The sequence below is a fragment of the Pectinophora gossypiella genome, chromosome 21 (genome assembly GCF_024362695.1).
Source record: "Pectinophora gossypiella chromosome 21, ilPecGoss1.1, whole genome shotgun sequence".
NCBI classification, from domain to species: domain Eukaryota; kingdom Metazoa; phylum Arthropoda; class Insecta; order Lepidoptera; family Gelechiidae; genus Pectinophora; species Pectinophora gossypiella.
In genome coordinates, this window is record NC_065424.1 from 6,746,086 (window position 1) to 6,760,227 (window position 14,142).

At 42.6% G+C, this 14,142-nt stretch overlaps 1 protein-coding gene across 4 annotated transcripts in view; it reads left to right on the top strand.

Annotated features, from left to right (window-relative positions):
* Nucleotides 1-14,142, top strand: part of LOC126376454 (protein 4.1 homolog) — a 116,139-nt gene that overhangs the window by 97,101 nt on the left and 4,896 nt on the right. For 2 of the 4 annotated variants that reach the window (XM_050023783.1, XM_050023786.1), the window contains 8 exons: nt 2,584-2,677; nt 3,183-3,247; nt 3,595-9,279; nt 9,568-9,786; nt 10,375-10,473; nt 12,299-12,385; nt 13,215-13,337; nt 13,779-13,889. In XM_050023783.1, the coding sequence (XP_049879740.1) occupies nt 2,584-2,677; nt 3,183-3,247; nt 3,595-9,279; nt 9,568-9,786; nt 10,375-10,473; nt 12,299-12,385; nt 13,215-13,337; nt 13,779-13,889 (6,483 nt within the window). The remainder of the gene's footprint in view (nt 1-2,583; nt 2,678-3,182; nt 3,248-3,594; nt 9,280-9,567; nt 9,787-10,374; nt 10,474-12,298; nt 12,386-13,214; nt 13,338-13,778; nt 13,890-14,142) is intronic. The other 2 variants (XM_050023784.1, XM_050023785.1) reach the window with 2 other exon arrangements.

Here is a 14,142-nt window from a genome sequence, read left to right on the forward strand (position 1 = left end):
CTAATGTATTTAATTACTATTACTTTCCACATATATATAAACATAATTAAAACTGATAATCGATAGGTACGGTCACGAGCATTAATATGTATACACTTTGGTACCATGTCACATTAAATTTTTTGACAAATTGAACTGTAAGTCTCACTAAATGTCAAATATGTTAGTGCGACAGAGTCCTAAAGTGGGTACATTATATTGCTCATGACTGTATATGGATGTTTAGATTATTTAGGGGTTTAGAAAATAATCGTTTGTTAATCGATATACGTACAGTCGATTATCGGGCTACACTAGTTTTGATACCGTACATATTTATCCCCTACAATAATAATAATAAGTCGTGTAGACCCCGTGATGGCACAGTGTAACGTTATGCGCACGCGGCTGGAGCAGCTGCGCAGGCGCTCGGGCGGCACCGCAAGCGCCTCCTCCGCCAGCTCGCTCGAGGGGGACTACCTCGCCGAGCGGGCTGTACAGGTTATACTAACATTATACATTGGCTTCACTTGGAATGGAAATAAACATGGAAGCACTCCTTTCGTACTCGCTGCGCACTGACATCCTAAACAAATAGACTCACATTCGCTGAGGACTTTTTCTAAAATAGCGTCCGAACCCTGTTCTAAATACGTACACATTAAGTTATGTAGAAAGTATACATTCATTCAATCAAATTAAAATGTTATGGCTGTTCATATAAAGTGCAATATCGGTTGTACAGCGTCGTTACACGCCGTCGCTTGTGACAAGAAGCGCAGCAGACACTTCTTTATAAAGATTGGTTGGGTTGTCTATTTGTTATACGATGTCTATTTAAAAAATAAAATTTAAAAAAAAGCAGTTGATTATTGACACCAAAACTCACTCAAAACAAAACACACTCACAGTAGCAAAATAATCGTACACTAAAATTAAAAATACACGTTAATGTTATTGATTTTATGTCGCTATTTGTCTGCACTTAGCCACTTACGCCGTTTCTTAAATAAATTGTAATACCGGTAAGTGATAAAAGGCGCGCGCATGACAAACGCGCCGCGCGTGGCACGAATTATATCAAGCGCTTTGACCAATAAACGACACTAACGCTATCTACGTAGATGGACGTCAAACGGCTGTTGATCGAAGCGCTTAATATAATTCGCGCCGCGCGCGGCCCGGTTTTCATGTGGACCCGACATCTATGATTTTGAAACCCCGCCCCCCGCGGTACGATTTTCGTTGCGTCATTTTGACCCACAAGAATGCTTCCATGTATATTTCCGTTCAACGACTTGCATACCTTTACCGGCTTCCTGACCCCTTTACCGTCGCCTTAGAGCGCCTTTTTAGAAAATCACATTCGAATGTGTTTTTTTTTAAAAAACAAAACCTCGCAATAGACAAACTAGTGTCAATACAGGCAAAAAATGGTCTCAATTTTTACCCGGATTGAAATTAATGAGGTACTTTCCAGGCTACGTTCTCCGAAAAAAATGTAGATGGCGCAGCGCTGTACAGATTTATCACAATAATTACTATTTTCTCATTTCTCGAGTACATAATTATACAAAAGTATAATGTAGTGGCAGAGGGATCTCTCTCTCTATTTAAGAGCTGCGCTCTTGTCGGTGGAGTAACCGCCATTCCTCTCTTCTTCCCGCCAAAACCTTCACCTCCCGATACGACACGACCTGCACCTAAGGCAGCAGAGGGATATATAAAAATAATTGTTGCTTGATATTTGGATACGATATGGCATAGAATTATGTTCTTCTATCGTGTGCGCTGTGAGGTGGATTACCAACCTCATCAACCCTAGTGTCAGGATTACTATTGAGCCACCAAAGGCCCCTGACATGACTCATGTAACGACTACGTACTTACTTCAGTAAGTAGCTACCTATGTATTATGTTGCTACCTATATTGCTTCTCTTAATTATGATTAGAATAATAAAGAGTGGAAGATATATTGTGCCTGGGTGTAATAACAAGGGTCGTCATTTATACCGAAAAACATAGATAAAAGATGCATATGTCTGTTATCCACGAGATTAGAAGGTTAAACGAAGGCAACACTGAATAGCGCCATCTATATGTTATTTTAGGGGAAATAGCCTGGAAAGACCCTCATCTTCTTCAGGTGCCTCTCCAACTAGTGGAGGTTGGCCATCAACTCTGAACAAAGTCCGTCATTGAAATAAAATCGAGGTTTTGTCGAAGAAAATGTGATTTTACAGAAAGCCGCTTACGTGGTTTACAATATAAGGTGATTATATTTCTATTTGCGTCTCTTTTACTACAATTTTTCTAATACAGCAACATTCAGTAAGTCAAGATCCAATTAGACTTTGAACTTAATAAAAAACATTTTTGTTTGATAATTATTACTAACAACATTACATACATTTACATACATTATTCATACCATTACTTGTACAGTTTAATAGAGTAGTCATATTATTCATCATTATTTAAAATTGCACGTAGATTTAAATAACTAATAAATATAATCATTTATAACATAAAAGCCTAAGCCTAAGCTATTGAAAAAGAATTCAAGGTCGTTATAAATAACGTTTATTTTCGTATTATTGTAGAAACCGCCACCAGGGGCTGTGAAGGTGATGCCCACTCCTGAGAAGAAAGAAGAGAAGAAGGTAGTCGCTGAACAGAAAAAACCTGCGGAAAATGGTGCGCATATTATTATGATACAAATTGCATTCTGGGAGGTTAAAAAGGCCACATTGAAGCAATTCATCTAAAAAAAACCAATATCCTTATTTCGTATTTGTCATCAGTTCAGATTGCGTGCTTACCTTCACATGTGCAAGTGTCAAATTGCAGTTCAAATGTGAAATCTTGCTATTCTTATAATTATGTGTTGATTTCTGCTCTAAACATAACTTACAAAACAAACTTCATACTCGATGATGCTTGCACTTTAGCTTGTATTATTTTATTATTTATGAACTTATTTAGATAGTGAAAAATATCGCCCTTACAGGAGACTAAGTCGGTGATGTTATCTTACTTAATAATACAAACTTCAAAAACATCACAAACAACAAAAAAATAATTAAAAAAATAAAAACAATAAACCAATAATAATCTACAAAATTAAATAACATTTACACTTTACCTTTATTTTGATCAGATATCCAGAAAAATACATTATGAAATTTTTATCTATTTCCAGGAACAGACACATCCAGCGATCCTGGAGTCACAAACAACATGGAAACCACTCCCAAGAAGTCCAAGGTGAGTACTTTGTACTACAAAAATGCATAATATAATGCCTTGAAATATGCCTCAAAAGCATCATAGTCCAAAGCCATTCGAGTAAAAGCCAATCCACAACCATACTGTTGTTTTGAAAAGTAGATCCTAGTGTATAATACAAACATTTTGTAAATATAAATGTTAGAAAATGCTTCAGAGGGCATGTAATGCATAATGCGTTTTAATTTTGGCAGTGGTTTTTGGCATAAGTTACGAAATGATTGAACATAAACTTATCCTGAAAACTCACCGTTCGCATTTTGATTTTGTTCAAATATTTTAATTTCGTATTTTTCTTTTTCTCCCGTCCCTTCCCCGTCCTATAGACTGGAGGTTTTGGACTTTTCGGCGGCAAGAAAGACAAATCGCCTAAAGAAGAGAAATCTCCTAAAGAGAAATCGCCGAAGGTTAAAGATAAGCGAGACAAGTCCCCGAAATCACCTAAAGACAAAGACAAGAAGGTTAAAGATCCTAAAGCTAAAGTTGCCGTGCTCGATACGTCTAACGAGAGCTCCAACCTCGATAGCTCCCTGGAGAAGAGCCCCGTCAAAGAAGATAAGCCTGGATTCACTAAGCCGTACGAATACACAGACACAGAGAAAAGCCCGTCCCGTACACAGCCCGTGCTCAAAGGAGCATTTAGCTACGAGAAAGAACCTATTTCTGCAGAGAAACAACGCTCTGCCGAAGAAAGCCAAAGCCCTTCCACTCGCAAAGCTGGACTGGCTTTCAACTACGCCCCAGGAGAAGACAAAAAGGTCGCTGAAAGCGCTGAGAAGCGAAAGACAGCTGATGACCCGAGCAAGCTTAAGACGCCTGGCATCGATTATGTACAATCAGCCGCTTTGAAGGAACAGGCTAAAGCGAACGTTATAGACCCAACTCTTGCTTTACTCAATGCTGAAAGAGCAATGCATGAAACACCAGGCGCCGCGGTCGCCGTTGCTCCGGTAGCAGCTGTTAAACCAGAAAACGAAGTACAAGTAGTCATTATCACTGGCAGATACAATCCCAAGTCCAAGAAACTTGACGATGCTAACGGCACTGTCCTTGTAACTAAGGGAACGCTCAACAAAGCGAACGGAAAGATTCAGACTGAGAAGGAATTGATTAACACCAAATCTGGTCAAATTACATACACTAACCCAGCTACCGGTAAGGAGGAGACGAAAAACGGTCATCTCGATTCGAAGACTGGACATATTCTCTTTACATCTGGAGTGATTGACCCGAAGACAGGAAAAATTGACCCAACATTGGCCCAACAGTACAGCTTTGTTGAAAAAGCAAATGACAAAGTTGGTGCTAAGCCCGGAAGAGAAGTAGATTTAGTTGTCATTACAGGCAAATATGATGGTAAACATAAGAAGCTTGACGCTTCTCACGGACATGTCGATGTTTCACGAGCAGTAGTAGGCCCTGACGGCAGAGTATCGTCCAACTACGGAGTAATCGACCCGAGAACAGGAAAGATTGACTATATCGATCCTAAGACTGGCAAACAGGAGCCTAAACAAGCATACGTTGACCAGAAGACTGGCAACATTCTCGTTACTACCGGTGTCACTGACCCTAAATCAGGAAAGGTCGACTCTTCTCTCGGTCAGCAATATAGTATTGTTGAGAAGGACGCGACTAAAGCTAACAGGGAAGTTAGATTAGTCATTGTCACAAGCAAATACGACTTGAAGAACAAGAAACTGGACCCTACATTCGCTCATGTGGACTCAGTGAAGGGTGTCCTCAGTGGAACTGACGGTAAAATCTACTCGGAACACGGTGTCATTGACCCGAGAACTGGCGACATTCAAGTCACTGACCCCAAGACCGGAAAACAAGAAGTCAAACACGCACAGGTTGATCCGAAGACTGGCAATATTTTACTAATTTCTGGTGTTGTTGATCCTAGGACCGGACAGTTAGACACAACCTTAGGACAGCAATATAGCATTGTTGATAAGCCTACAAATACCTTCGCCGTAGTGCCTGGAAAGGAAGTCCAACTTGTGGCTATAACGAGTAAATATGATTCCAAAAATAAGAAACTTGATAACCCGAATGGTTTCGTTGAGACCTCTCAAGCTATTATCAGCGACAAGGATGCGACTGTTCATACTAACTTCGGTATTCTTGACCCTAATAATGGTAAGGTCTATTACACAGATCCGAAGACTGGAAAGAAGGACTCAAAACAAGCTGTTATAGATGCTAAGACAGGCAGCTTCATCCTTACTTCAGGTGTCATTGATCCTAAGACAGGAAAAACGGATTCGTCACTCGCTCAGCAACTCACTGTTGTAGATAGGGACGCTCCTAAAGGAATCCCTGAGAGGTATGTCAACCTTGTGATTGTCACAACAAAATACGATCCCAAGAACAAGAAACTGGATCTATCTAACGCCCATGTTGATACCATTCCTGGTAAGATCGGAGATGACGATAAAGTTCATACGGACTTCGGCATTGTTGACCCTGCTACTGGTCAAATAACTATAACCGACCCAGTAACAGGTAAGCAGGAAGTTAAGAAGGCATCCGTCGACCCTAAGACGGGTAATCTGCTGCTTACTTCAGGCGTTGTCGATCCTCATACAGGACAAATCGACCCTACTCTCGGACAACAGATCAGCGTTGTAGATAAACCTAAGGACAAGTTCGCTTCAATCCCTGGAAAGGAAGTGCAACTGGTTGTGATTACAAGCAAATACGACGCTAAGAACAAGAGGTTAGACAACCCCAATGGTCATGTAGAAACTTCCAGAGGAATCGTTGCTGGCGACGGCAGGATCCACACAAACTTCGGTATTCTGGACCCTAAGACCGGTAAACTAGAACACGTTGATCCCAAGACAGGGAAGCAAGATGTCAAACAGGCCGTTGCTGACCCGAAAACAGGACATTTCATTCTTACATCTGGTGTCATCGACCCGAAGACTGGAAAGTCAGACTCTTCCTTAGCCCAGCAGCTAAGCATTGTTGATAAAGACGCGAAACCCAAGGAACGGGAAATCCATTTGGTTATTATTACTACGAAATACGACCCGAGGACTAAGAAGATCGATCCGAGCCAAGGTCACGTTGATACTGTTAGCGGAACTATTGGCCCTGACGGCAAAATCCGTACCGCTATCGGAGTGGTTGATCCTGCTACAGGAGAGATCACAGTCACAGACCCTAAAACTGGTAAACAAGAGGTCAAGAAAGCCCACGTTGATCCCGCTACCGGCCACATGCTCATTACAAGCCAAGTTGTTGATCCTAAGACTGGCAAAGTTGACCCGACATTGGCCCAGCAATACAGCATTGTCAATAAAACTGTTACCCCGATCGTTAAGCCGGCGTCTAGAGGTGAAGTTCGTCTCGTCATCGTCACGAGCAAATACGATCCTAAGACCAAAACAGTTGATGCTGCTTCTGGAAACATAGACGCTTCTAAGGGTTACGTTAGTGCTGAAGACGGCAAAATTCACACTGACTTCGGAATTATCGACCCGAAATCCGGGCAAATTCTTTACAAGGACCCTGTAACCGGCAAGCAAGAACTGAAACAAGCTGAGGTTGATCCTAAGACAGGAAACATTATTGTTACCACCGCCGTAGTAGACCCTAAGACCGGCAAAGTAGATTCGTCGTTCGCTCAACAAGTTACTATAGTCGATAAAAATAATGTATTGCCTAAAGTAGCACCTATTACGGCCACAGTAACGCAGAGAGCTAGCGTGTCCCCTGCTAGACAAGTCCCATCGCCCGTTAAGACCCCCATTTCTACTCCAGTACAGACACCTTTGCAATCGCCCGTACGTACTTCTTCCCCTGTTATCACAAGCTATGCTAGACCTCCGTCGGTGACTGCAGTACAAAGAGCGTCGCCTGTTAAGCCCACAACCGCTCCACCTGAACCACCGAAGAGGAAGATCGTGAAAATTATGGTTGTGTTCACTAAGGTCGACCCGAAGACTAAGAAGCCAGACTTACATACAGCTGAAGTTGAACATCTGACTGGAATTCTTGATCCCAACGGACAGATTGAAACCAAATACGGAGTTATTGATTCTAACAAGGGTAACATCGTTATCACTGACGCTGCCGGTCAGAAACAGACTAAAGAAGGCTCTATTCTGCCCGAAACTGGACAAATATTCATTCCCGCAGGAGTTATTGACCCTAAATCAGGAAAGGCTGATCCTAACTTAGGAATGTTACTGAGCGTCGCCAAACAAGACGACCCTGTTGTTGACATCACAACTATTACTGGACCAATTGACCCGAGAACCGGAAAGATCAATATTGAAGCTGGTTCGGTAGAACACACAAAAGGCAAAGTCGATGCTGATACCGGCCATATTTCTACTAAATACGGAGTTATTGATCCTTCCAATGGAGTTATTTTCGTTACCAACTCATCTGGCTCTCAAGATACTAAGCCAGTGAACATCGATGAGAACAATGGTCAGATTACGATTCGAGGTGCAATCGATCCTAAGACAGGCAAACCGGACCCTACTCTTGGACAATTAATAGTCGTTGGTACTCATATCGACCCTGTAGTCGAAGTGACCACATTCGTTGGCAAAGTAGACTCAAAGAAAGGCGTCATCGAGCCTAAAAACTCCGTCATTGAGAGTACCACTGGTCAACTCAACCCAGAGACAAACAAAATCGACACAAAATATGGACAAATTGATCTTGTAAAAGGAACTGTTACGTACAGTGATCCTAAGACTGGCAAACTGGAAAGCAAAGAGCTTAAGGTCGACCCAGTCACTGGACAGTTCTTGTTGCGCAGTGGACAAGTTAACCCTAAATCTGGCAAGCCCGATAAGGATATCGGCAGGATGATCTGTCTGAGAATAATCCAGAACAAAGTCGACCCTGTTTCTGGTAAACAAATCGTCTCCAACGACCCGAAGAATGTTAAGGTTGATCCTAAAACCAACCAGATTTGGATTGCAGGACCTAAAGACCCACAGAGTGGAGAGGTCCTGTACACCGCGGGACAGATCGACCCCATTACCGGCTACATCATCACAATCTACGGCCGTCTCGACCCCAAGACCGGACTTATCGTGCGTACGACAGAAATCGACAAGTCTTTCATCAAAGTCGACCCAGTCAACGGACAGATTTACACAGCGACGGGAGAAGTCGACGAGAACAAACAGCCTCTCTACTCCGCTTCGCAAGTCGACCCTGGCACTGGCGAAATCTACACTAAGATTGGCAAAATCGATCCGAAGACTGGCAAGCTTATAATCATCAGGATCTTTATCATCACTCAGAAGGACGACAAGGGACGCGTCAAGGAAGTTGATCCTAAGGAATGTACAATTGATGAAACAACAGGAAGGATCATCACGACTAAAACAGTGTATTTATATCAGATCGTAGACCCGGTAACAGGGGAAACTATTGATGTCGACCCTGATGACCCAAGACTCAAGGGAGCAAGGACAACGGTCACACAAACCATGACGTTATCTGGCAAAATCGACCCAGTTACAGGCAGAATAAAGACGGAATACGGTGACATCGATCCGGATACGGGCGACATAGACCCGAGCACGGCAGTCAGGGATCCGGTAACCGGGCAACTGATCCTTCACTACTCACAGATAGACCCATCTCACTTCGAAGACAAGAGTGGCAACTATACGATAGAGAAGGAAACTCAGGACTTACCCGCGAATATTGACATACAAACTGTGAACACGCATAAGTTCTCGACGTTCAGCAAAGGCGAGAGTCCAGCGAGAGGCGACGAGCCGAAGACCTTCACAGAGTACACGACGAGTGAGCACATTAGGCACCAAGGATACGTATCCTCCACCCCTGTTTCCTCTAAGATCCCCGTATCACAGCGAAGCAAGAAGACGCCGACGCCTCCAGTAGTCGTCAAGACGACTACCAAGCAACTACTCACGAAAAATGACGAAGGCGTCACTCACAATGTTGAACAGGAAGTGGAAAACCTCGGAACCGGTGAAGTCACGTTCTCAACACACACGAATAAGGTTCGTTTGATTCTGTACATACGTTTTGAGTAACCGTAACAGGCAAATGAGACGCCACCCGATGTTTTTCCCTTAAATTTTGTTGTACAGTGTGGCCTATTTTAATTTCTTTATTTTTTTTAAGCTACAGCTTTCAGTCATCTTAATATCTGTCGTTATCGTCTTACCCATATAAGTAGTAGTATTTATCGCACTTAGAGTTTAAATTTCAAACCCTCACTTATATTGGTAGGACAGTAGCTAGATTTCCGTGTAAATAGTTAAGCATGCTAGTCTAACCCTTACTAGGCGGAAAGCCTCGAACCGATGGAAGGGAAGAGTCCGTACGTGACAGCTAGGGCTGTGACGACCAGGACTGCGACGACACACCACGACCTCGACACGAAGGCGAAGACTCAACAGATGGAAGAGAAAACCGTAGCCCACACTCTGACGTCATCAGCCACAAGGCAAGAACAGAGGGTCCTGACACAACAGGTCAAAACCATGGTCACAACTGGCGATCAGGTAATGTAGAACACTATACGATAGGCTAGTTTCATGGCATGCCAGTTTGATATCATTTTAAAATTTGGTTCCATTTTTGAGTTTTTATTTCTCTTTTGTTTTTTTTATATTGGCAGCTTTTTCATTACTTCTTTTTTTGTAAGGATTCTTCGTCTAATTGACTAAGAAATAAAAATATTTTTTGCATCTCATGACACTGTATGTTGAATGAAAAAGCTGTCCAAAATGCATGATTGAATTTATTCTAATTTTACTTTTTTATTTTCTTTTTCATCTCAAAATCGACGTCAAAAACGGGCTTGACACGTCGGGACAAACCTAAACCATAACGGAAATGGCATGGATCAACTAAAACATGGCCTGACTTACGGAACATCAAAAACCCTAACAAATATCATATCTGTATTTGTGATAATAAACACAAAACGCTCTACATCGGGCACATTCATGACTTGTAAATTTGGCCGCATTACCACACTGGTTCTCTCAACTCATCAACACAACGGCCAAATTCCTCTAATCCTCTGACGTTTGTGTTAACATCTGGTTTGACGTCATCGCTTACGTCACCTAACGTCATGACGGCAGCTTACTAGACGTGGCTCAGACAGTTCGCTGAGCAGCGGCGATTCTGGTACTCCGATCGATTTCGACGAAGGCGCCGGCGAGGGCCATTACTATACCACGGTTAGTACCCGCCAGTGTGTTTGATAGTGGTTCAACTAGAGGTTAAGAAACGTTTTTTTCAGAACTCATTGTATATGTATCTAAATATTACGTAGATGTGAATAAGGTTCATTCTATTGTGGCTTCTGCCAGACTCAGCGAGAGGGGTTAGTACAGGCCAGGCTTTTGTTACCCTATGGTCTTCTCAGGGAAATACCGATCATAACTTGCACGGCCTCCGTGGTCCAGTGGTTGACCGTTGGCTCACGATCCGGAGGTCCCGGATAAGAATTGATCCAGGTAGCTCGTTGTCTCTCCCTGGTTTGGTCAGGATATTGCTGAAATAATAATATGATTGTCTGAAAAATAGATGTTTCCGTGTTTCGGAGGGCACGTTAGTATTTAGTAGCAGTTACTATTTACTTAAGTAAATAAGTATTCGTTACTTGAGCTATGTCAGGGGCCTATGGCGGTTCAATTGTAATCCAGACATGGGCTGATCGGTCATTTACACAACCCACACGAAATAAAATTTAATTCGCCATAATACCCTAAAAAAACTATTTTTAACTAGTTGAACCATTACCAATTACACTTTCTTAGAAGGCATAGACAACAATTTAGGCAAACACACAGTGAGTAAAAGAATCTACAAATGTTACTTTTTACAATTTTCTTTTTCATTTTGAATTTGCATTTGAATTTCGAAAACTTATTTGTTGTAGCATGTAATGACTTTTTGCATTTTGATTTAAGCATGTAGAATTTGAATTTAGAACAATTGATCTTGAATATCCTTTGTTTGTGTGTGTTTTTAAATGCGTGAGTTTGTTAACAGGTAAGTAGGTACTATTTACTGAACACGTTAACTTAATTCCATACAAGAGAGTTAATATTTTTACATGTAGCTTAATTAAAAAATTAAAGGCCGAATAATGATAGGAATTTTAATAATGATACAGCTATTCCAAAGACAAACGCAGGTAAGTAGGGAAGGAGGTTGCATATCTCCTAACTGGCTAGTTATTTACGACACTGCAAACTGTAATACCATTTTTATTGCGAATAAATGATTATGAATTACACACACGACAGAATCAAACACATGGTGCTGATTAGTAGACACCCAACTTTAATTTACTTTGTCAGTTTTAAAACGACCTCTATCTCTGTCTGGCACTCGTCGTTTGTAAAGGATAGCACCATTATTAGCGTAAGACTAGAGGTAGAATAAAATTAAGTTACGTCTGCCAGAATCGGCTCCATTGGTTCCTTTTTAATAAATGAAGAGTTTATTTCTAACATGATCCATAGAGGAGAGAGGAGGGGTTATAGGGAAGGTAAATTAGCGCCGTCCTTCACTAACAATACGTGCAAGAAGGAGATAGAGCTGGTTTTGATCCTTTCGAATAAAGTTAACATTAAATTGGTAGTTTTCCAAATCAGTACCATTGTCACAGGAACATTTACGTTTAGAGGTGGCCTTGAAAAATAAGACTAATTTAAAAAAGCCTAAGTTTAAGTGTCAGCAAAGAATAAAGATAATAATACTACGTATAGAGCGGTTACTCTCCGCTCCCCACCTTCGGCAGAGCTAGGTTTACCTCACCCCCTCGGTCTTACATTAGTCTTCAATCTCAGGCGGCCGACGTCACACACACAGATGCGTATATACGATAACGTCAATGTGTAGCGTCTGGGTGTGGTGTTGGCCACTATACAAGTGTTGGCCACTATACAAGTGTTGGCCACTATACAAGTGTTGGCCACTATACAAGTGTTGGCCACTATACACACTATATTAGTGTTCATTCACTAATTCATTCTTTTTTATGTATCGGTATAGGAGCCGGGCTCGTACAGGACGACGACCACTAGCAGTGTTATCGGCAACGCGCCCTTCGGCAGTATGGTGCAGAGCGCTACCACCAGGGTAAGATCCACTATTCTGCTTCTACAATATACCTCGTCCCCTCACAGGGTCCACTTACCTTACCTAGAAGATTTGACATGTCGCATTTTGTATAAACTTACGGCAAAGAAGAAGGGTAGGGATGTTTGCCCTTAGAAAGTTATGGATCTACCTAATCCACTCCAATGTCATCAGTTATCCCGTGATGAAACACAAAACACACACCGACAGACACGGACAGTGTCAGATTAAGGAGAAGGCGACCGTCGTGTCTTATAAGGAAGTGGAAGAATTGGCCCTTGAGGAGCTCGGTGGCGCAGCGGTAAACGCGCTCGGTCTGTGATTGTTGAAGTTAAGCAACTTTCGCAAAGGCCGGTCATAGGATGGGTGACCACAAAAAAAAAAAGTTTTCATCTCGAGCTCCTCCGTGCTTCGGAAGGCACGTTAAGCCGTTGGTCCCGGCTGCATTAGCAGTTGTTAATAACCATCAATCCGCACTGGGCCCGCGTGATGGTTTAAGGCCCGATCTCCCTACCCATCCATAGGGAAGGCCCGTGCCCCAGCAGTGGGGACGTTAATGGGCTGATGATGATGAGACAAGAATGGAGAATGCTACAACGACAAGGGCGTGGCTCTTGAATGTCATGATCCTTTTAGTTTATTAGTGATGATGATCATGGTACTTGCAACAGAGTTGAAATATCGAGAGTCATATCCCTGATTTAAACGCGGTACGAACTCTGTACATTATTATAGGGATTTTCATTAATGTTAATGTTCCAAATTCGTAAACTCGTATTAAGTTGATCAAAAATTCGGAAGTTTCGAAATATGTATGGTCTTCCCACAGACGAGCACAGGCGCTCCGCCCGCGTCGGTGACAGAAGAGGGCGAGGGCGAAGGCGCGGCCGAGGGTGAAGTAGTGTCCTCGCAGACCATCAGTTCTAAGACACGCACCGTCGAGACCATCACAGTGAGTATCTTAACTTAAACAGATTATCACCACACAACAGATAATCATTACACCAATGCGGGTGGGCCGGTACGACTCGCCGCTGCTGAACCGCTGGATGCGATTGCACGCAGTTACATAGCTGCCCGCGGCATCCGTGACTCGGGCCTGTCTCATGTAGCTTTTTTTTATGTTGTAGTCTTTCGAATCTGTTACTAATACTAGGTTAAGCTTTCTGTTACTAACATAATATGGTCTAGTTTCCGAAATAAATATTTTGAATTTGATTATGCGTCCCACTGCTGGCCCCAGGCCTTCTCTTAATGAACATTACTCCACGCTACTCCACTGCGAGTTGGTAGAGAAGTTTATTTACGATTATTAGCTTGGGGCCTGGACCCTGGACTAACGTACCAATCAGTTGATTCAACACCATTAACACCATAGTATATTTTTCCCCAGTACAAGACGGAACGCAACGGCGTGGTGGAGACGCGAGTGGAGCAGAAGATCACGATCCAGTCTGACGGTGACCCCATCGACCACGACCGCGCGCTCGCTGAGGCCATACAGGTAACACACATAACATAGCATCGCTCTTCTGTCTCCTTTTTTCTCTTTTAACGTGACTTATGTAGATTTGCCGCAAATGGTATTAACATTGTACTTGGCCGGACAAAATTGCGGGCTTGGCCGGTTGCTGAGGGCAAAATTTAAGACCGAGATCAGCCGTGTGGGTGCCCAAGGCGCGAACCTCTGCCCAGAGCGTCTTCCCATGTATGTCTGTAGTCAGAGGTCTATAGTACACACACCCACTTCTCGCCAT